The sequence below is a fragment of the Micropterus salmoides genome, unplaced genomic scaffold, assembly GCF_014851395.1.
Source record: "Micropterus salmoides isolate LMB-PRFRI ecotype aquatic unplaced genomic scaffold, ASM1485139v1 Ms_hic_scaffold_6, whole genome shotgun sequence".
In the NCBI taxonomy this organism is placed as follows: Eukaryota; Metazoa; Chordata; class Actinopteri; order Centrarchiformes; family Centrarchidae; genus Micropterus; species Micropterus salmoides.
In genome coordinates this window covers 12,744,862-12,766,787 of record NW_024044348.1, presented here as the reverse complement: position 1 = coordinate 12,766,787, position 21,926 = coordinate 12,744,862, and the positions used below count along the sequence as shown (strand labels likewise).

Below are 21,926 nucleotides of genomic sequence, written 5' to 3'. Positions count from 1 at the left end.
GTGGAGGAGTGTGGTGGCAGGCTGACTGGCTAGGCATGGGGAAGAGCCAGGAGGACGCCGTGGAGGAGGTCCGAGGGGAGAGGGCAGGGTGGCAAGCCCAGCTGACTTGACAGAGTACGAGGGTGAGTGAACCTGGGGGAAGGCAGACAGGGTTAGACACAGGGACAAAACAGAGATGAAGGAAAAAAGGCTTGAGGCAAACGGTGGCACCAAGTCTGGAGCAACAGCGATCAAGCAGGGATTGACTGGAGAACCGGGGTTGAAGTACTGTCAGAGATGAGGCTGATTGCTGGCAGGTGTGGCAAGGCAGAGGAGGTGGCTGATGAGGTGCAGGTGCGGACTGTCAACTGGCTCAGGAGCAGAGAGAGGGGGAGAGCACACACAGGGGGAAAGCAGGAGACACAAACAGGCAGGCCAAAACATCAGGGGAAAACAGAACCACAAGCAAAGAAGAGACATAAACAGGACACTCACCGTCAGCCGGGCTGCCACCACAACAAAACTGTTACTTCCAAAGTCAAAAATGAACCTTAAAGCTCAAAATCTATCTTTTCCATCCTAATTCTTCCAAACTGATTTGTATACATATGTGTACACAGGTTTGGAGGAACGAGCACAAGGAGAAAGTTATACATAACGGTGAACCATGCATCTGCCACAGTGATGGCAACTCAAAAAAAAACGGTATCAGGTAGAAGATCACCATAATCTAATGAAAGTTAAAAAGTCAAACATGTAGGCTTCAAGCATTTTTTGTTTACTATATTTACCCTTTAATAAAATACCGTTAGTGATTTCCCTATAATAATAACCATGTGAGGCCAAAATGTAACAAAGTGACCATTACAGTTTGTGAAGAACTGTTTGTAATCTCGTCTCATCTTTCTAGTTGAATCACAGTTTATATTGTTTTCTCTCCACTATGGATTTATTTACTGTCATAGAGGAAGTAATATTCTTCTAGTAGTTCCCATGCTTAATGTGATATACTATCAATTAAACGGATTGCTGCCATTTCCTCTTCTCTCTTTTCATGATTTGGGTCTTTATGTAAATTTTTGACAGTAATGCATGTTATTGGTATTGCTAAAGAATTAAGGAAGTAAACATCAAGTAAAAGGAAAAAGGTGTTTTATATGAGATCTTTGCAAAACATGATTTTGTTTGTGAGAGTGAATAACACAACTTTTCTGGTAACCTTTCATTAGTCAGACCTCTTCTACTGTGATTCTTTACAAGTAGAAAATCTACATTAACAGTAAATTATGAATTCTTGGTGCTCCATATATGTCACAAGCTTTGTTTTAAATGATACTGTACACTGAGTCCCCTTTTGATTTAGGACTACTAATCTTCAGTGACTTCCTCATCTGACATCAGTTCCCCATCAGTGACACCTCATTCCCACTTCCCTTTCTGTTCATGCAAAGCAGAAGCACAAACACAGTGAAGGCTTTAAAAGACGGCCACTATCATTGGTGTCAGCTTCACTTTTATCAGCATTACCAGCCGTGGACACCACAGCACCATGGATCTGACGGTGGGTGACAAAATCTGTCTTTGACAGTGAGCACCGCTCTATGAGAAATACATTTTGAAAGATATGATTGACTATGTTGTTAAGAGAAAATGTGTTTATTTATTCCTAAATGACAGGATTCACTGGTTAAGGGAGGCGTGCTGATCGTCCACCAGATCCATGAAGGAAAGCACCAGTATCACGTAGAAAATGTGGTCAAGTACAAAAAAGGAAGTGGAGAAAAAATGTTTGTCAGGTATATGTCAGACACTGGAACACTGATTAGTAGTTTCTCAGCAACTAACAGACTAACAAAAACATTTTTTCAGTGCTTGTAGCAAATGTATGGAGTCTCTCAGAAAACCCCATTTATTGTGTCATAGGCTAAGAATAATTGATCATCTTATTTGTTTAGCACTTTTCGAGCACAGACCACAATGTGCTTTCCACTGAATGGTGGAACTGAATTTTAAAAAATACATTAACAAATAAAAAACTAACAAAAGAAAGCAAGATACTGTACAATATGCTGTAAAAACAATAGCATTGAAGAAATGACACAAGACATAGACAGGACATAAAAAAACTCATTCTGCTTCTCTAAAAGTAAAGTTTATAAAAAAAAACAGTCTAATAATTATTTCATCACAGTCAGTTATGGCACATAAACAAGATCAATGCGATTATTAAAAAGAAACAAACTCTGAAAGACAAGCAGGCAAATTTAAAAAAAAAATGTGTTTTTGTTTGTGATTTTAAAGCTTAGATAGTGCCTGCAGAACAAATATTAACTGGAAGACTGGCTACTACTCTAAAATACTACCACTTTCTAATAAGGCATACTTTCTAATAGGGTTTATGAATCATATGTGATGGTTTTATTAACTTAATTAACTTGCAATTACTTGATGAATGGATTTCTTAATCTTCTACATTGATAAACAAATTAACTATGAAGAGAGATAAAGCATGTACTCGAGTGTGTGCGTACCCGCGATTGATCCACATCCATCAACCTATGGATGCTTATTTTCATTTTACCAGTGTCTCCAGGCAGAGGAAAGTCCAGCGCTTCTCAGTGCATCACAATGGCCCCTGTGAACAGGCTCTGGCACTAGTGTTTATTAACATTTCTGTTTTTTCTCAGGAGAGGAGACACATTGACACAGATAAATGGCATGGACCTTCAGAATGTCACACCTGATGAGTTCGCAAAAATGTTAGCTGGGGGTAATCCATTGCTGGTGAGTTCATGGGCTTCCACAGTCTTGCACACTGAACATCTTTAAGGTAAAGTTTCTATTTCAGACTCTATTGTATTCTCTATTCCATTTCAGTTCTGCTTATTGACAATACATTAACTATAGTGTTTAAATTGTACAAAAAGATTATTTTTTATTAAATGATTATATTGCAATGGAAATTAGTCAGCATGACATGACATTGCACTGCCTACATTTAGGTATTCACCAGAGGACGAACATCCATTGTAACTTTGGTAGTAGCTGTAGGTGTTTGGAAGTGGATTGTCACACAACAATAATATATGTTTATTATATGCTTATTATCTGAATTATATGATGTAAGGTGACCTTGAGTGCCATGAAAGGCGCCATTTAAATTAAATGTATTTTTATTATTAATAACATACATGGGGCGACTCAGGAGATAGAGCGGGTTGCCCGTTAATCAGAAGGTCGCCGGCTCCTCCAGGCTGCATGTTGAAGTGTGCTTGGGCAAGATACTGAACCCTGAATTGCACCTAGTGGCTGTTCCTCCAGTGTATGAATGTGTGTGAATGTAGTTTCTGTTTGAGCACTTAGGCTCAGTGTATGAATGTGTGTGAACGGTGAATGCGATGTAGTGTAAAAGCGCTTTGAGTGGTCGAAAAGACTAGAAAGGCCGGAGCATTTACATTTACAATATGTCAGACACAAAGAGACATAGAGTCAAAGCCAAGTCTGAACCCACATCCACTTCTAACTCCCAGACGGTGCACAAGGACAGGAGGATGAAGGAGCACACTGAGCAGCCCTGCCCGAATGAGAACACTTTATATCCCGTCTCCAAGGAGTCCAGAATAATCAGTTTCAGCATGGAGATGAGGAGGGAAGAAGACTTAGAGGAGAATGAAGTGGGGAGGAAGAAGGAGGATGATGTAAGGGAGAATGGGTGTATAGAGGAGGAGGTTTGCCAAGCTGAAAATGATGAGAATGGGGAGGGAAGGGATCTGCTCATTATTTCCATGATGAAGACCAGCATCTCTGTGGTGAGAGGGAGGGGCTGCGACACCGAGAGCCCCTGTCAGGGATGTCATGGGACAGGATGCACTTTAAATGACGTTGTCATGGTGGCAGAAACCAGCACGGTGACGCTTGGTAAGTAGGTTCGGTTTTATTCCTCTGTGTTCTCTCTTTCACTCTTCTCTTTTGGGCTAATAATATCAATTACATAAGTGAGTAAATTACCATAGTAAGGTTTAATTTAATTATAATATATTTCTGAAAATACAAGATATTTCTTCTTCTGGGTCTTCTTGAACATTGAAACAAATAAAATAACAACCACAGGTGGAAGAAGTATTCAGGCCTTTTACTTAAGTGAGTAAACAAATCATTAGAACAATGTAAAAATAATAAAAATAATAAAGTATCAGCTAAATTTACTTAAAGTATCAAAAGTAAAAGCACTCATTCTGTAGAAAATGAGCCCCTGTGAATGATACATTATTTTGACGTTATTGTATTGTATTGACGTATTAATGTGCATGACTGTTGTTTGTCAAACAGCATAAGGGGAACACAAGGGATAGGATCCAGACGCTGACTCAGGAGGCAAAGCAGGTTCAACGATTTAATGAACACCACCAAACAAACCAAAAAATTTAAAATACAGGAAAAAGCAGGAAGTAAAGTAATACAAGACACATGAAGAAGGATGTTTTCAAAATAAAACACAAAATAACAACTCAAAACCAAAACTGTGACACCCCCACTGCTTGTTTAGTAACAAGTCACACGTTTGAACCACTGCTTTAATCTTTAAAAATGTATTGTGTTTTATCATATGGCATATATTTCAAATGGAAATACTCAAGTTAAGTAGGCTTCTCACTGTGGACTTTGGACCACTGTCTCAGGAAAACTGGAGAATAACATTTCACCAAAAAGTGTCCTACTTCTTCAGCTAAATAAACCAACCAGAAAAACCCATTGGAATATCTGAAAAAAATCATACAGCTGAAAATAGTGTTTTTGTTTTTTACTCATAAAAAGTTGACCTCTTGTGGACACCTGGGTATAGACAGGTCAAGAAAACTGAAGTTACTGTTAAAATGCATCATTATGTATTTAAACCTGATTAGAGAGCAGAGCTATTTAAATGTTCCCTGTGTCATTTTCAGTTCCAAGAGGAAGCGAAAGTTTCAAACAGGAAAAGCAGAGGAATGTTTCAATTAAACATGTGGCCACTCACCAATATCTCAGAGTTCTTTGTTCGCAAAAGATCATCTATGCTTCACCGAATCCGGGTTTGTATCATGCAGCAACATGGCATTTTAATGACAGTAATGACAGTAATCACAGATGAGTTTTCATTTCATATTCTCCATTCTGTAAATAACATCACAGAGTATGGTCTAGAACTGCCCTTTTATGAAAAGCGCTGTGAGATAACTGTTGTTGTGATTTGGCGCTATATAAATAAAAATGAATTGGATTGAATTGAATTGATTTCTTTACACATAGTTCACTGTTCAAAATACTCTGTAATGGGAACTGATTTGTGAAATTCCTTGTTTACATTATTGTTTTGTAATTTCTTTTGTGTTCAGAGAAGATCACCATCTACTACTACAAGTCAATCATTCTGGAGAGGTGTTTCAGAGGATTGCCAGTGGTCCTAAACTTGACTGAGTCCAACTGCTTCCTCAGGTGTTGCATGGAAGGGGAGAGGGCACTTCTACAAGTGGAGGTAATAAATAAATTTACACATTAGATCTAACCTGTTTCATACAGTTCTAAGTCACATGGAAACAGACGTTTGAGGTAATTCAGAGGCAAGAAAAGACATGAAAATGTCAACAACTTAGAATAAAGTTTGTGAAAATTCTATATTTTAAGCCATGTTTGCAGCATGGCTTGATGGATGGCACTGTCGTCCACCACTTTGGTCCAGACTGAAATATCTCAACGGCCAATGAACAGATTAAGAGGAAATTCTGATGGAATGATGACGTTCATGGTCCCTAGAATCCTCTGACTTTTCCTCTAGCGCCACCATGAGGTTGATGGATTGCCATGAAATTTGGTATATTACAGTATCAAATTTAAATTATGAAATGTTTACCTGATGATGGTACTGGATATAAAGGTCATTAGAATTTTTCACCTGGGAACCATAAATGTATTTGTACAACAAACGAAATGTGGGACAGTCCATCTGGTAGATGATATTTCACTAGATCAGTTAAATGTTTCACTCCAGATGAAAAGTCAGAGTATCACCAAAGTTCAATGCATCCTAATGGCAACATGAATGTAATTTTAATGGCAATAAATCTAAATATTGTTGAGATATTTCAGGCTGGTGCTAAGTTGTTGACGGACCAATAGACAGACCAACATTTGGCTCAACATCTCTGGCTAAAACACTTGGAAATTAGCTTTGAATCTAAATCAAATGACTCTTAACACCAGTGATGGGAGACTTGACTCAGACACAAGCGACTTGAAAGACTCGATCCTGTCTACAAACCTAAGTGGAAAAATCTTTGTTGGCTGAACAGCTTATTCATAGACAAAGCACATGTTTACCCCAGTAGCCTATAGATTTAGTAGGTCTACTTGAAGATCAGTAGCACTTTTTTGATGTAGATTTACTCTATAGTGTCTGTTGAAAAAAAGGGAAGTGTTGCTGTCAAATGAGAGTTTCATTCATTGAAATACAACAAACAAATCACTGGAAATAGTTACGTTTGTGTTTTTTAAATGCCACTGATTTGTTTTTTAAACAGCCCTCATCCGTTTTCATTTTGTTCACTAACATGTCAAATCTGACTATGTGTGACAACTTAGGTTTGGAATAGTCTGCATTCAATCATTAATTTAATCGTTAATTTTATCCTTTTTTTCTAAAACAATTTTATAATTTTGATTGCATATTTATCATGTATTTATTGTGCTTTTCTAGCATTATTTATTTACTTATTTATATACAACCATTTATTACTGATATGTGATTTGTGGTATATTGTGCTGTGTTTCTGGAATGTGAACGGTACACGCACTGATGCTCAGCACAAATGAAGTTCCTAACGGACAAATAAAGTTCTTTGAATTGAATTGATACTGAATATTGTGTTGCTGGTATCAAGATTTTGAAATCGTGTTTGTTGAAGAATACATTAGGATCTGCGTAAAACTCAAAATCCAAGTGTAGGATTAAGAACTTGGGATATCAGCATGCTAACATGCTCAGGCAGTGACAATGCTAACATGCTGATGTTTAGCAGCTATAATGTTTACAAGGTTTACTGTCTTAGTTTATCATGTTAGTATGCTAACAACATGCTAATTAGCACTAAACACAAGTTGAGACTGATGTGACTGTTGGTTTTGCAGGTATTTGGTCGTAAAAGAATTGAGAAACAAAGAAAGCACATATTTTGACCTGAGGCGCTAGACGAAAAGTCAGGGGAATCACCAGAGTCACTAGGATTCATACTGTGTTGTATGGAATTTTTATTTCATGAGTTTAACAAGCTGATTATTATGATTTTGACAATTGTAAGCAAAGTAATCATCTCACTGCCAGGATGATCTCGCAGGCACTTGTTCTCTCTGTGATGCATATTCACACATTTGTTGTTTCAGACATGCGAAAAGCAGAGGCTAAAGCAGATCTCCAAGAGCGATGAGAGTACCCTGTCTTTCCTCTTCTACATGACGGGTGATCGCACCAAACAGCTGAAGTTTGAGTCAGCGCTGTACAGCGGCTGGTTCATCCATATCGTCAACACAGACTCAGTAGAAATGGGATGCCTGGATGGAGGGAAGGAAGACGATTCATTCCTCTTCATCATTCAGAAGTGATGGAGAGTCACTTCTTTCAGGCGTGTAGTTCTCAGTCAAATCAGTTTTACATTTAAAATTCTCTTGTTAACTTTATCTGGATCTTGAAGATGATATTAAACAAAAGAAAACCATGAAATTAGCTCTTTTGCTTGAGCAACCTGGTCCAGTGACAGAAACCCATGTCACTGTTTCAAATTCTGCTATTGCAGAAGTACGTAGTTATGTATCATACAACTATATTCAATTCAGAAAATGTGTATGTGTGTGTAAAGTCCACTTATATATTTTAATATGTGACATAATTTTTCATCAATCAGTTTTTTTGTTTAAAGTGGACATTTAAGCTGATTGTTTTTTGGGTTTTCTAATGTACATAATATAGTAAAACTATAAACATAAACGCATTGTATTAACAAAAGCTCAAACATTAATTGATTTCTGAATGACAGGTTATATAATGTTTTATGTACTGTATACATGTATATTTGAGGATATTTGGATGATCCTTTTAATAACACATCCCACTCTTATATACTCTTGAATGTTATATTTTTAGCCTTTGCTCACATAATGTCAATGTATTGCTCTTCTATTAGCACACTGTGATCTTTGACCACCCAAAATGTATACACATATTTTAGGTGAGTAATAAAATGTCATTGGAAATGTGTATACAACACTTTCCTTCTTTTTTTTTGAAAAGTCAACATTTCAGTAATAGACATTTTCAATAAACTAGTAACTGAATACTTTATTTTATATTATTTTTTTATGCACCTACTTACCAGGTGTGCATTGTTAACATTTAATTAGATTTTTTAAAACAAGCAAAAGTATCAAATATTACAAAGCTGTCTGAACATCAAATATTAAATATTATAAAGTAATATAATATAGTAATATTTTGAATTATATAAAAGTAATATTCTTTTTGTACTGAGTATTAATGATAATGGTAACTAACACTGTACAACTTAAAATAAAGTTATAATTGTACTTAAATATACTTTGTTGTACTTGAGATAGGCAAAGTAAGCAGTATTTGCAGTTTATTTAATGTATATTAATATTTATCCAAAATACATTAGATGTTATAATTTAAGTATACACAAAGTAAAAGAAAAATGTCCATTATTTTTACAAAATGTATACTTAAACACACTTAATTATAAAAACATGTTAAGTTGTACTACCTGTATATTGTTTATTCACTAAGTTTGTCAAAAATAGAACACTTTCAATACATTCTCATGGAAGTATACAATTAAATATACTTTTTTTTACAAAGGTATTCACTGTACAATAACTGTCTGTGATGGTCAAAATCCCCAACAAACTAAATCTTTCACTCAAACATATTTATCAGTTATGTTGATGTTTGATAAGAGGCCATGCAGCACTGGTGAATGAGAGAAAGTCGTTTTAAGAGCAAGATCTTCACTTTCCCATTCTAGGACAGTGACTATGAGTCTCCTGTATGTAAGCACCTCTGTTCTTCGGTCACTGCAGTGGACTCAGAATCCAGTTTGCTCATTGTCATTCTCCTCAAAGGCTTTGTTAGTTTGTCCTTCAGGATTTGTATCATAAGGATTCTCCGTGCCTGTCTTTGCAGATTTCCTGAAAACACACAAGAAACAACATGTCTCAGTTATGCAAGTAATTGGACCAACATGGTAGAAATGGGTCTCAGTCTTGAGAGCAAGCACTCACTTTTTGCGCTCTCTGGCACCAGAGATGATGAGGTAGACACCCGCTAGCACCACGATTCCCATTACCACCCCAAATACCACCAGCCACACCGTCACTGGCTGCTCCACGGGAGGGGCTAGTGTTGGTGGGATACCCACAAACTCCAGCGTCCTGTCATCCAATTGGAAGGCATCGTTGATTCGGCCTCGACACAGCCTGCGATCAATATCGAACTGGGGTTTATTATTGCTCACACCTATTAAATGTACTTGACAAATTGAAATTTGCCCTGTTAATGTTGCTAGATGAAAAGTTGAGGGATAAACACATTTGTGGCTAAATGGGTGTCATAGTGGTGCTAGATTCATTGTCTGGGAACCATGAATCCCTGTACAACGGTTTGATCTAATCCATCAAGTAGATGATGAGATATTTAACTGGATAAATGAAACACTTATCACACACCCTACTGGTGGTGCAAAAAAAGTCAGAGGAGCACCAAAGTCACAAAGATTTATCCTCTGGGAACCATGAATGTTGTTACAAAAGTTTGTGCCAGTCCATTTAGTAGTTGGTGAGATATGTCAGTCTGGACCAAAATGGTGGTCTCACAGACACTAGCATCACTGAAAATCATTCAAAATAAATTTAATTTGCTTGGCTTTTACAGCTGCTTAGGAAGTCTGTGAAACTTTGAGGGTAAAACAAAACAAGTATATTGCACTTAGTGTTTTGGAATATACTGTGTATAAACAAAATACACTGCCTTACCGTATGGCAGCCTCCACATCATGCTTTGGGATATATACGGAGGGATTTGCTGGGTTGGTGACCACAATGTAGAAAGAGATTCTGGGAGTCTCCTTATAAGTGAGGACGTTCTCTGGTCTGCAGGTGCAAACCAGGAAAAGTTCTCAAACAAATGTGGTAACAAAAGAAAGTCAGAGGAAAACAAGCATAAAGTATCTATAAGTATATATTTGGTTTGGCAGATACTGACGTGAAGAGAAGTATCTCGTTCTTTTGGCTGTAGTACTGCCTCAAAGCATACGCAATGTTGGCCTTGAACAGGAACAGCTCGTTGGCGTTCCAGGAATACTGAAACACATTTTAGCTGGTAAATATTTGCCATGATATGAAACAGACTGAACTTCACTTCAAAGGTGCAAAATTAATTTCATGTGTAGTCATATAATGTAATAATACTTCTAAAAATTATTAATAATACTCACAGCGCTATCCCCCATGGCAGCCTTCAAACTTACTCTCACTTTAATGGCATACTCAGAATCTGTAAAAGAAACACATTTCTCGCTTCCTATTTTCCATATTTCATCAAATCATTCACCAAATGTGGTAGTTAAGATAGTTGGCATACCCCAATCACAACTCGTGTATTTAATTTTGCTTAACACCTACTGTTAGTACATTTTTATGCAGTGGCAAAAAACACTTTAACTGCCAGAACTCTTGAATGCATCATCAGCAGTTTTGTTTAACCTGCACAAACAGGTACAGCAAACAAGTCTATGCAATTTGATACAATTTCATAGATGGGAGGTGTAAAAGTATACATTGAAATTCTTTGGTCATTGATATATTCAAACTCAATACACAGGTGCCCCCTGGGCATGTGCTTGATATGCTGCCAGTAGCACCACCATGTGGCCAGTTATAAAGCATTTTGTGTTTTCTCATAATTCATAAAACATAGGGTATTGAGTAAAAATTCTCCTTGCTCTGTACGGTATCACAGCAGCAGCAGCAGGCTGCAATTTGCTGCTGCATTCAGGAAATTGCCTTTCTAATAAATTAATGAGTTTTGTTTTGGTTTCATGCAAATACATGTCTTGAAAACCCTAGTGACTGAAGTCATGGTTTTCTACTTCTTTAAAATTTAGGGACTTTTTTTTACTTCAGTGCCCTTTTGTTAAGAAGCACAGTTATTATGTAATGGTAACAGAGTTCTTTGTCCTGTCATACAGTTTAAAGGCCTTGCTCAGGGGCACCTTTGGCCGTGGTCCGTGCAAGACTCAAACCGGTGACCCTCTGGTTTGCAAGCCAAGTCCCCACAAACTGAACTAATACCGGGAAAGAGAGAAATACACTTATTTGCTTTTTTTGCCAAGTGTTAGATGAAAAGATCATTACCTTGTTTAATCTAAACAAAAACCAGTGTAAAAATTAAACATTGTGGTTTTAGAGTAGGTAATGGTTGCTTTCCAAACTCATGGTGACAACAAGACTCCAGTTAATTACTGGGCAAGAAATAGTCTAGTACATAACCCCCAATAAAACATTGTGTGTTGTTTTTACATTTTGTTTTTTGCTAAGGTATGATATGTTAATTACTGAGCTTTAGTGGGGTTGGAACAGAGTTACACTAGCTGTTTCCAGTCTTTGTGCTAAGCTAAGCTGACCAACTGCTAGCGGTAGAGTCATATTTACCATATAGACTTAAGAGTGCCTTTCATCTAACCCTTGGCAAGAAAGCAGATGAGCATATCACCCAAAATGTCTGTTACTTTTAAAATCTATTTTCATTTTAGAGGTAATATTCTTAAATGTGAGTATCACTGGTACTCACATGGATCTACTGATGACTTCCAGCCTACAGTCCTGTTGTGTTTCATGTTCTCTTTCTTCAACCAGTCATGAAGTTTTTGGAAGTAGTCCAACAGGGGGCGGGCGTCCATCTTAACGTCACCGGATATCGTATTCAAAGCCCTGGTCCAGGACTGAGACCTTCCCAGCTTTAACATATTCCTAACAGAAAACAGTGATGATGACGATGAAGATGACGATGATGATGATGATGCTGATGATGATGATAAATTACTGCTGCATTTATAAGCATGTACTACAGTGTAATATAATATGCTACATCAATAAAGAAATGAAACATTATCTCTCTTTTTATTTCAAATGGTTAGATGGAAAATAGAAAATGTGTTGTGTCTATCACAAGAATAACTAAAACAACTACATATCATTCTGTAAAAGCCTTTAAAGAGGGACAGGAAGTTGTCCTTACTTCAGCTTGGTTCCTGCTGCAGTAGAATTTGTAATGTCACATGATGACAAGGCATCCGTATGACCAGCCACACCGCAGAGCGCTTTTTGGAACTGAAACTGGTAGATGGTTCTTGTGAAGTACCTGTATACACAACCACACACACACACACACACATACACACAGGTGATAGCAGAACAGGTGCACTTGTTTTCAATCTGAACCCTATTTATTATTTTTCTCTATCTCCCTGTCCAGGGTGTACCCCGCCTTTTGCCAGATGTCAGCTGTACGCAGGATAAGATGGATGGACTCTCTATCTCTCCATCTTGTGTGTGTTAAGTGTGTGCATGCAGCTAATTGGCACAACCAACCAAGAGTAAATCTCAAATATATCCAAAGCATATCTATTTACTATACTGAAAGTCAGTCAAAAGAAATACTCTCAGGCTTTTCTTAAGTTATACCATTTTGGTGTTAGCTTGAATATTTGACTATTTCAGCATTCTTGTTCACTTTCTACCCTTCAGCTTGCAAGTGGTCACATCATGAATAATTAAAAATGTAATATAAACAGATCCCATTACATGGTAACTGAATATGTTTAAATGAATATCATATTTGTGTCTTTTGGGTATTACAGTACTAAACAATTGCCAATTAAAACTAAAAGTTTTACCATAAGTAGCTCTCTAGTGGAGCGGTTGGCATGATTTTGAGCAGAACTGAACAGTTTAATAATAAATTAAAAAGCAAAATAACATGCACATAGTAACTGAATGCAGTAGTTAATCAGAAAACAATATTAAGGACTGTTACATGTAAATGTTAAGAAATGGTTGTGCCCCAAACACTAATGTTTCTTGTACCCTGGCTCATGGCCAAACTTTCCACCAAATTTCAGTGAAATGCATAAATACATTTTTAATACAGAACAGAAAACATACAGTAACCTTTGATTTAGAAACTGCTTTGGCAACATTCATGCCAATAAAGCACACTGAACTGAAATGAACCTTCTTAGCAAAGCTGCTTTTGAGAAAATCCAGGTTCAAACTATCTGAAGATGTTGTGCTTCTTTTTCCTTGAAGTCCAGCTTTACAGTGGGAGTTTTACCTGATGAAAGAATAGTCTCCAGATACATGGAACAAAGCAGGCGGGTCACAGTAGGTCTCATCTCTTGGCACAGGCTCCACCACCCCTACCAGCTCCCTCCTGTTATGACAACAGAGAGTCAATACTGATGCAGGCTGTATCCACAGACCTGCAGTGAAGCAGCCACTGAGGTTACACAACATTAAAATCCACGATATTTTTCTGCAGTATGTCCACTGTTGATGTCATGACCGCATTTGATTACAGTGATTACCCGCGGAACATTTTTATTTACAGATGCTTCATATATGTCTCGGCTTACTTCATCTCCCACCAGCGCTCCATCCATTCATCCTTGCTGATGTTCCCTGCAAACACCTGCCACCTCCATTCCTCCAGCATGTAGGTGAATGGCAGCGTGGCCACGATGGTGAGTGCCTGTTTCAGCAGGAAGTTGATCTCGGTTTCTGCAAGGCACACAAAAAGGTTTATGTTATAGAAAGTGCAAAGGACAGGAAGCTGCCTGTTTCTGTGTCAAATTTTAGAAGTTAGTTCTGGAGATCATTTTTTGAAGTGTGTAGCAATCTGCATTCTATTTATGACACAGATGTCAGGCACTGTAAGGAAATTACAGTTTGTATAACATTTAGCAGAGGACCCAAGGTCATGTTAAGCTTGATTGTCTGGTTTCAGTGGGGCTGAAGCTATTTTTATCCTACATGCCATTCAAGGGCAGAAACCCAGAGACACATTACTCATACCTACTCTGGTCTGTTCAGACTTTTATATATATTTGCCAATGTTGGGTGAAAACTTTGGATTGTGTCTCTGTAGCCAGGTAAATGATTCACTGTCCCTCATGGATTAAGAGAATATTCATCAAATCCATGTTAACAAAAATCTCAACAAAGCTGTCAGGGGCTGTGAAACAAGGCTGGGTTATTCAAGTTAAACCTGGAATAACTGATTTTTTGGCCACTTCATGGCAGGAAATGGAAATGCTAAAATGTTAAAGCTGAGTCTATGGCATCTGATGAAATGTCCAGTACTCACTTTCCTTTAGCTCTGTTTTGGTCTCCACTAACTCCTGTGGGAAATATTTGGCTCTGCTATGTCACCGGCTATTTGCTAATTGTGTCTGTCTGCTGTTTGATGCTTGGCAGGTAGTGTGCAGTGAGTTTTTGTTGCTGCTGGAAATGACACTGAAAGTTAGGGGCCGGAACAATTCGCTGAAAGATGCCAAAACGCTCCACAAAGTTAAATGGAATCTCTGATTCAGGTGATTATTCTCTGTGGGTTACTACGACCTCTTTCATGTACACATAGACCCCATTTACACTTCATGTTATCTTATAACGCAAGGAGCGGGGCTGCACTGCGTGTGCACGAGCAGTTTTTGACACTGGCTCTGATTGGTTGTTTTGACCCAGGAGCGGTAGATTCTTGCAAATGGCATTAGGAGCAGTAGGAGAAGGAACCAGATTTTATCTGTGTCGTGTACTACTGTCAGAATATAGTTTTAGGAAAAATATTTTTTTGGTTTGATAATTGTCAGCGTAATCTACATCAATAGTACCATTATCATAAATGAAGTCAGCAGGCAGGAGGTTCAGGCTCTTCAAGTGTTTCGGCGTTGCAGCAGAGAGGGACATGATTTCTCCAACAGCCTCATGGAAACCCTCATTGGCTCCGTCCCTCAGGAGGTAGGACAGGTTACGGTAAGCCATCTGGTACTGGTTGTGACCCATCTCATGGTGCGCTGTGAGGAAGTCGTCCATGTTGACCTTGGTGCACATTTTGATTCTAGAGACACCACAACAGAAGTGTTGGTGTCAGCAGTTATAATGTGTGACACAGTCGTGGTATGATGCCTTATCAGATATAATGTACCCATAAACAGCGCAATAACATGTTTCTGATGAGTCAGATGTAACAAACATTGAAGCCCAAGTTCAATAAAAAAAATCAAGTCCTTGTTTAAGGAGACAGGTGGAGTAACAAGGTTTTACGGAGAATGTGTAATTAATGTCATTTTAACCCAAACTGACACTTAAGGAGCCAATAAAACCTGACTTTTGAAAAGAGACACTCAAACCTCCAAAAACAGTGACTGTTGGAACAGCTATATGGATTAATATTTGACAACATAAAGACTTTGGTTGTCTTTATCAGCAGGAAAGAATAACTCTGAGATTAATCAATATTGTTGTTCCAGTAATTTAATATTTATGGCTCTCATATACCGATATAGAGATAGATTACTCTTCTTATACAGCACAAAAAAAAAATCATCTCACGTGTAAATAATTTTATTAATAAGAGCTACTACATGTCTAAGTCAACTATCACAGATGTAAGCATTATAATTATACTGAACAAAATTATAAACGCAACACTTTTGTTTTTGCCCCATTCATCGTGAGCTGAACTCAAAGACTTTCACTATGTGAGAAAAAACAAAAGTGTTGCGTTTATAATTTTGTTCAGATGCACGTGAATATGTGCTTGTCTGTGGATTTTACAAACCTAAAGTCCTTTTTGTTTCCCATGTCCCAGGCTGTGGGGTGACAGACCACCTTGCGTCCATCCTCAGGCTTAACCAGCATGGAGTCCTTCCAGAAGTTTGGGAACATCTCATAAAGGCCCACAGACATGAAGAATTTCTCTGCTTCTTTGAAAAGCCGAATCTCATCCCAGCCCTGAAATTCAAGTCGACATTTTGAAGACGGTCTATGTTCCAATGTAGGATTTTAATGTTTGCATGCACTATATTACAAACATGTTTTAAATATCTAATATATGTTATATGCTGTATTGTCATCAGTATTGTTTCAATACCACAATCAACGGGTATGATTAAATGTTTGATTGAGTAACGAACAGAAGATGTATGAAGCTTGCAGTAGCTGAATAGACATTAGAAAGCGTTGTGGGGAAGCTACGATAGGGAAATCCGCCGTAGCACCCAGGCACGACGGACCCCTATAAACCTATGGAGAGGAGGAAGGGCAGGACAGAGAAAGGGGTGGGAGGGAGGGATGCAGGATAAGAGGGCGAAGGGGAGGACTTAGGACGTGTGGGTATTTATGGAAATGCTGGCGATGACGCGCTTGATGCTTGGTCCCGCACCTGAAACTCTGCTAATTAGCACCACTTAATGTACAGAAAGAAAAAAACAGAATCAACTTAATTGTACTGTACCTTGTCCACCATAGTTTTGCTGACATCAATATCTGGTTTGTCGGGGTAGGGGATTGACAGAGGGTACAGGTTGGTCCAGAATCTTCCCCACATGTCACCTGAGCAATGAACATAAAGGCTAATTGTTTTTCACTCTAAATACCCTGAGTAGATGCTGAAATGTTCTTCCTAATGTTGATGATCATAGTAAGGTGTGTGTTTAGACAATCCCTTTCAAAGGGAGGTGTCTATATATATATATACATATTACAAATACTACATTCTGTGTATTACATCTGTTGCTAAAGCTTCAAAATACCCTTCGAATGCCCACTAATCAGAAGCTACATAAGTACAGTCAATTTTACATGTAAAGCTCATTTTACAAGTTGTCCCTCATGATGTTAAGACCTGGACAACAGAGGGAGCCATACACAAGTCTGGACTGGGACTTACATGAAAATTCAAATCTCACTGCTCTGAAGCTGAATTCTTTATTACACTGATTACACTTTAAATCACACCACTGTCACTTTTGCCTTGTGATTTCTCTTTAATTGCTCTGGTATTGTTTCTATTTTTACTTCTATTCTTCATTGAATTATCTTATTATTTGAATTTTATTACACTGTACTTTTTGGGCGATGGCCCAACGGATAAGACCATGCCTTTGGTGTGAGAGACCCTGGTTCAATCACCCACTGTGACCCATCCACCATTGTGTCCCTGAGCAAGACACTTAACCCCTAGTTGCTCCATAGGTGTGAGACCTCTGATATGTATAGCAATTGTTGCTTTGGATAAAAGCGTCAGCTAAATGAATAAATTAAATTAAATTTATCTGTACTTATTTCTGTCCTTGTGCTCCTCCAACAACCACATTTCCCCTGCGTTATCTTATAGTGTGACATACTGTAGATATTTCTTAACTGCAGTGATTTCCTGGTGAGTTTGTCTCTCGTTATAACAATATAACAAACAATAATAACAATTTAAAAAATATATAATAATAATAATAATAATAATAATAATAATAGCAACAATTAAAACTCAATGTAATTATGATATATAGAATGCAATATACAGAAAGAATGAAAAAACAGACTGCTGAGACATAATCATAAATGAATACAGTGTTCCGAAATTAAAATATCAATTTAGCAAAGGGATTTCTTAAGTTATTTGTATGCTATGGATGATAATCAGAGAGGCCAGCAAGTGAAAAATTTCATTGTGCAGTGCAACTGTTTATGACAATAAAGCATGAATATTGAATCTTTAGTGATAATGAATCTCATGATGCTTTTGACTATGTGATGTTTATTTCTTGACTATGAAGCATTTCTGCCCCAAACTCAATCAAAAGAAACTAATGGTAAAAATGGTGATGCCTCTGACAGGACTGAAAATCCTCAACATACCCAGCAAGTGGGCTGGCAGAGGTCCTTCTGAATCAATTTTGCCTTTGTAGACCTCTATAAGCCTGGCTCTCACATAGGCATGCAGGTCCTTGTATAAGGGCAGGATCTGGGGAAAAAAACCCAACAATAAATCACTGTTTTTACACAATCAACAAACTATACATTGTTACTCTAGAATGCAGATGCTATGAAACATGAGACATGCAATCCACTAACATGGACAGATAATCAACCTGTTTGTATATAGAACGGACGTCTTCCATCAGCTGATTTCTGGTATACTTGTACCGAATTTCCTCCTCAATGGTCTCATAGTTATATCTCCAGTAAGCTCCATAGTCTTCAAAACCTGTAAGAGTTTGCATGACAGGGAGGAACAGAAAAAAGAATGCATGAGACACAAATTTTACTTTAAAAAACAGAGTTTTCTTTCAGTTTTTTGGGGGGGGAATTTTGCTTACTATCTTTTGCATGGCAATGTAAGCCATGGCACTGCTAGTATGACATGGCTCAGAGGTTATGACAGTGGTAAACCCCAAGCTACTGAAGCCATGGTGTGTTGTTTGTTTTTCGGAGGGTCCGTGATACACAATCACTGAGCACTATCAGCTCAAAATGCTCGTTCTGTGTCCTATCAGACATGATCTACACCCAGCCACAATCTTGAACATTAGCTTATATCCTTTCTTGATAAACTTGTAGTCTGTGTTCAAAGATTGAGGTCAAAGTGCTTCCATTATATGTAGCTTCTCTGTTGTTCACACATTGAAGATATTAGTCATCTTTACAATAATACGTCAAAACATCAGACATCAAACTACATCAAGTGGCATATTTTCTTTGAGCCATATCACCGTTTAGTTTGGAAGCTTCATTCTTCAGATCCACATAGTCCTCGTACAGAGGCCTCATCCTCTTCCCCACCTCTCTTCTCCAGCCCTCCCACACATGCAGACGCTCAGAGTAGTTTTGGCTGTTGGCCATGATGTGCTCCAGGCCTGTAAACAGAGGAACACATCTCAGATTAATGTTTGTCTTTTCGTTAAATAAAAAAACAAAACAAATGCAACCAGAAAGTTTGCACTAAAACAAGTATGATAGTGGTGGAATGTAACTACGTACATTTACTCAAGTACGGTACTTTTACATTCCACTACGTTTTAGAGAGAAATATTGTACTTTTTACTTCCCTACATTGATCCCATACTTGTTACTTTTCAGTTCATAATTTTATGTGTAAAACATTTTCAGTTTATAATAAATAAACTACCGAACATTATAACAAGTTGTTAAAATTAGCTCTGACTAAGCAACATTAAAATTCTGCTTACATGCACACATCAATGATAATATTCTAATAATATATACTGTATCTGATAAATATAACAAACTGAAACTCAGTTTTGCATAATTAGTACTGTTGCTTTTGATACTTTAAGTACATTTTGCCACCAATACTTCTGTACCTTTACTTAAGTAAGATTTTGAGTACAAGACTTTTAGTTTACACTGTGGTATTGCTACTTTCACTTAAGTAAAAGAAATCAGTACTTCTTCCATAGATAGAGGTGTTTGAGAGTGCCTATATAATATTCTCCTAGAAATGTATCAAAGTACATGTCCATGTTCTGCACAAGCAGCATTTTACTGGCAGTATTTTACTGTTGTAGCTGGTCAAGGTGAAGCTAACTACTATGTTTTGCACCACAAATCTGTATTATTATTATTATTATTATTATTATTACTTTTGCTGTTTTGTGAAATATTGGATAATTTTTAACTCTTTGCTTTTGGATATTTGTGTAAATGAAACCATCTCAGAAATATAAAAGAAAAAGGTCTCTTTGGTGGAACTGCTAACATTTCATAGACATCTACAGGGGCCAAAACTATACAGTACATAGATTTTTTTGTACATGGCCATGAGTCAAAAGACTGGCAACCACTGGTTTAATCTTTAAAAGGCATTGCATTTTAAAAGATCATCACATAGTTTGTAAACTCTTAGTCTGAGAATTTGTAACTGTAACTGTCAGATAAATGTAGTGGAGAAAAAAAGTACAATATATCACTCTGAAGTGTAGTGGAGTCAACGTAAAAAGTAGCATAAAATGGAAATCATCATCATCATCAAAAATTGTACTTGAGTAAATGTACTTTCCATCACTGGAAACATGTATTTTGAACATATTTGTTGTCAGAGTTCAAAATTAAAGGACTAAATATTATAAAAGGGTTCTATTATAATATATATATATTTTTAAAACACATTCACACTATGGATTACAGAATCTTGGTAAAACTTCTGTTCAAAAACTTAAAGTGACTATGTAAATTATAAACTACTTTAGCTTTGGCTGACAGTAGCAGGCAGTCATGTCAGTCCTTATTAACAGAGTCTACCTGGCTCCAAAGTCTGGCAGTTGAGGGAGTCGTCCATGAGACACACTGTCGCTGTGCTGTAGATTGTACTCATCTCACTCATGACCTTACTCAGCTATAAGTAGATTTAAAAGAAAACACAAGGAAACAACATTTAGGTTTATGTGAATATCTAATGAACACTAATGATGGAATAAACTCAAAGCTACAGTAGCTGCAAATTACTGAGATGAAACTTGTGCCTTTGCATCTTTTACAAACATGAAAAGAACGTATTTTAAGAGATATCTAAATCTACATGTATAACAGACTTCAGCATGGAGTAACTGTCTTACATGTACAGCTTTATCATGGGATAGGGCACCAGATCCTTTGTCTTGTAGGGAGATGAGCTGTAATTTAATTTCTGGATCTTTGATCTGGTCAATGGGGAATTGCTGCGAGTCCCCCGACATCTGGGTGTAGAAATTGCCCCATATTTGCCCCTGTTCTGACTGGGTAGAATGAAAATACACACATCAAAATGTGTAAATCTGTAACTTTGTTTCATTTAACAGACATGAGCATTTGGTCAGTCTACAGTGGCTGCATGTATTTTAAAGGTCTCTGAATGCTTACCAGTTTGTCTGAGTTCTCCTTTGTGATATTGGTGTTGTAGGCCCATGATGCCAGCGAGTAATTATACATTCGCTCAGTGGCCTCCTCGTCGAACTTCTGCAGGAACACCCTTGCCCTGGTTTCCACTTCTGACTGAGCAGAAACAACGCAGGACAGTGACAGCAACGCTACAAGAATCCTAGAAGACATCTTGGCTGCTTCAGCTCCATCCACACACACACACAAACTAACTCTGAGAAGGACAGACACTGTGCTGTGTTATACAGTTTCAATAAATAATCTTTGCTGCTGCCTTGGCCTTTGGACAGCAGAGCCATAACTGAGGGTGTATCTGAGTTTTCATTAACAGATAGGATGTTTCAGAGGAACAGAGAGTGTTACTGGGATGTCTTCACATGGGGTGGGGGTGTCTGTGTTATACTTTGATTCATTATCACTCGCAAAATAGACATATGATCTCTTTCAAACGGTGCACAAATTACATGATAAAACATAAATCAAAGTCTTTTAGCATAAAACTAAAAACGAGCAAGAAAGCAGAATGAGCAATGTACATGTTACAATAAATACACCTTACAGTACATAAAAAAACACCAAAAAACATTAAATGGCCAGCTAAACGTGGAAGAAATCGTATCCATTGGCTGTTCCTTTTCAATATAAGACATTATCTCTCTTCTTAAAACTCATTTTCATCTTATGGCTATTTATTTATTGATGGAATTTGCTGTGATTGTTTTTAATTATTTAATCTGGTTTAATCTTTAATTTTATGGAATGTATTTACTTGTCAGTCTTTTATGTCTTCATTAATTGAAAAACTAAAATATAATCTGAGCACCAGAAATGGTTTTGCTCATGTTCACTTGAGGTCCTTGTTTTTTCTATTTATGTTATCCATGTGTAATTTCTTAAACAAACATGACCCTTTTGAG

At 37.4% G+C, this 21,926-nt stretch overlaps 2 protein-coding genes and 1 long non-coding RNA gene across 3 annotated transcripts; 2 read left to right on the top strand and 1 right to left on the bottom strand.

Annotated features, from left to right (window-relative positions):
* Positions 1–1,412: 1,412 nt before the first annotated feature.
* Positions 1,413–8,343, top strand: LOC119890263. The gene is made up of 7 exons (XM_038701440.1): positions 1,413–1,540; positions 1,657–1,775; positions 2,667–2,763; positions 3,510–3,897; positions 4,923–5,048; positions 5,352–5,491; positions 7,393–8,343. Exons 1-7 carry the CDS (start codon positions 1,529–1,531, stop codon positions 7,609–7,611), a joined length of 1,101 nt encoding a protein of 366 aa, XP_038557368.1. The 5' UTR covers positions 1,413–1,528; the 3' UTR covers positions 7,612–8,343.
* On the bottom strand, positions 7,435–21,244 carry ace2 (angiotensin I converting enzyme 2). Its single transcript, XM_038701439.1, has 19 exons — positions 20,992–21,244; positions 20,709–20,867; positions 20,395–20,488; positions 18,846–18,989; positions 18,225–18,340; positions 17,992–18,097; positions 16,592–16,689; positions 15,917–16,089; positions 14,967–15,193; positions 13,713–13,857; positions 13,412–13,510; positions 12,317–12,439; positions 11,870–12,048; positions 10,515–10,573; positions 10,283–10,380; positions 10,054–10,170; positions 9,304–9,498; positions 9,081–9,210; positions 7,435–7,560 (listed from the first exon to the last, which is right to left on the bottom strand). The coding sequence occupies exons 1-18, from the start codon at positions 21,178–21,180 to the stop codon at positions 9,108–9,110; spliced, it is 2,424 nt and encodes an 807-aa protein (XP_038557367.1). The 5' UTR covers positions 21,181–21,244; the 3' UTR covers positions 7,435–7,560; positions 9,081–9,107.
* LOC119890264 lies at positions 13,565–16,259 on the top strand. The gene is made up of 2 exons (XR_005442207.1): positions 13,565–13,820; positions 15,947–16,259. It is a non-coding gene; the product is annotated as an uncharacterized LOC119890264 (long non-coding RNA).
* Positions 21,245–21,926: the final 682 nt, after the last annotated feature.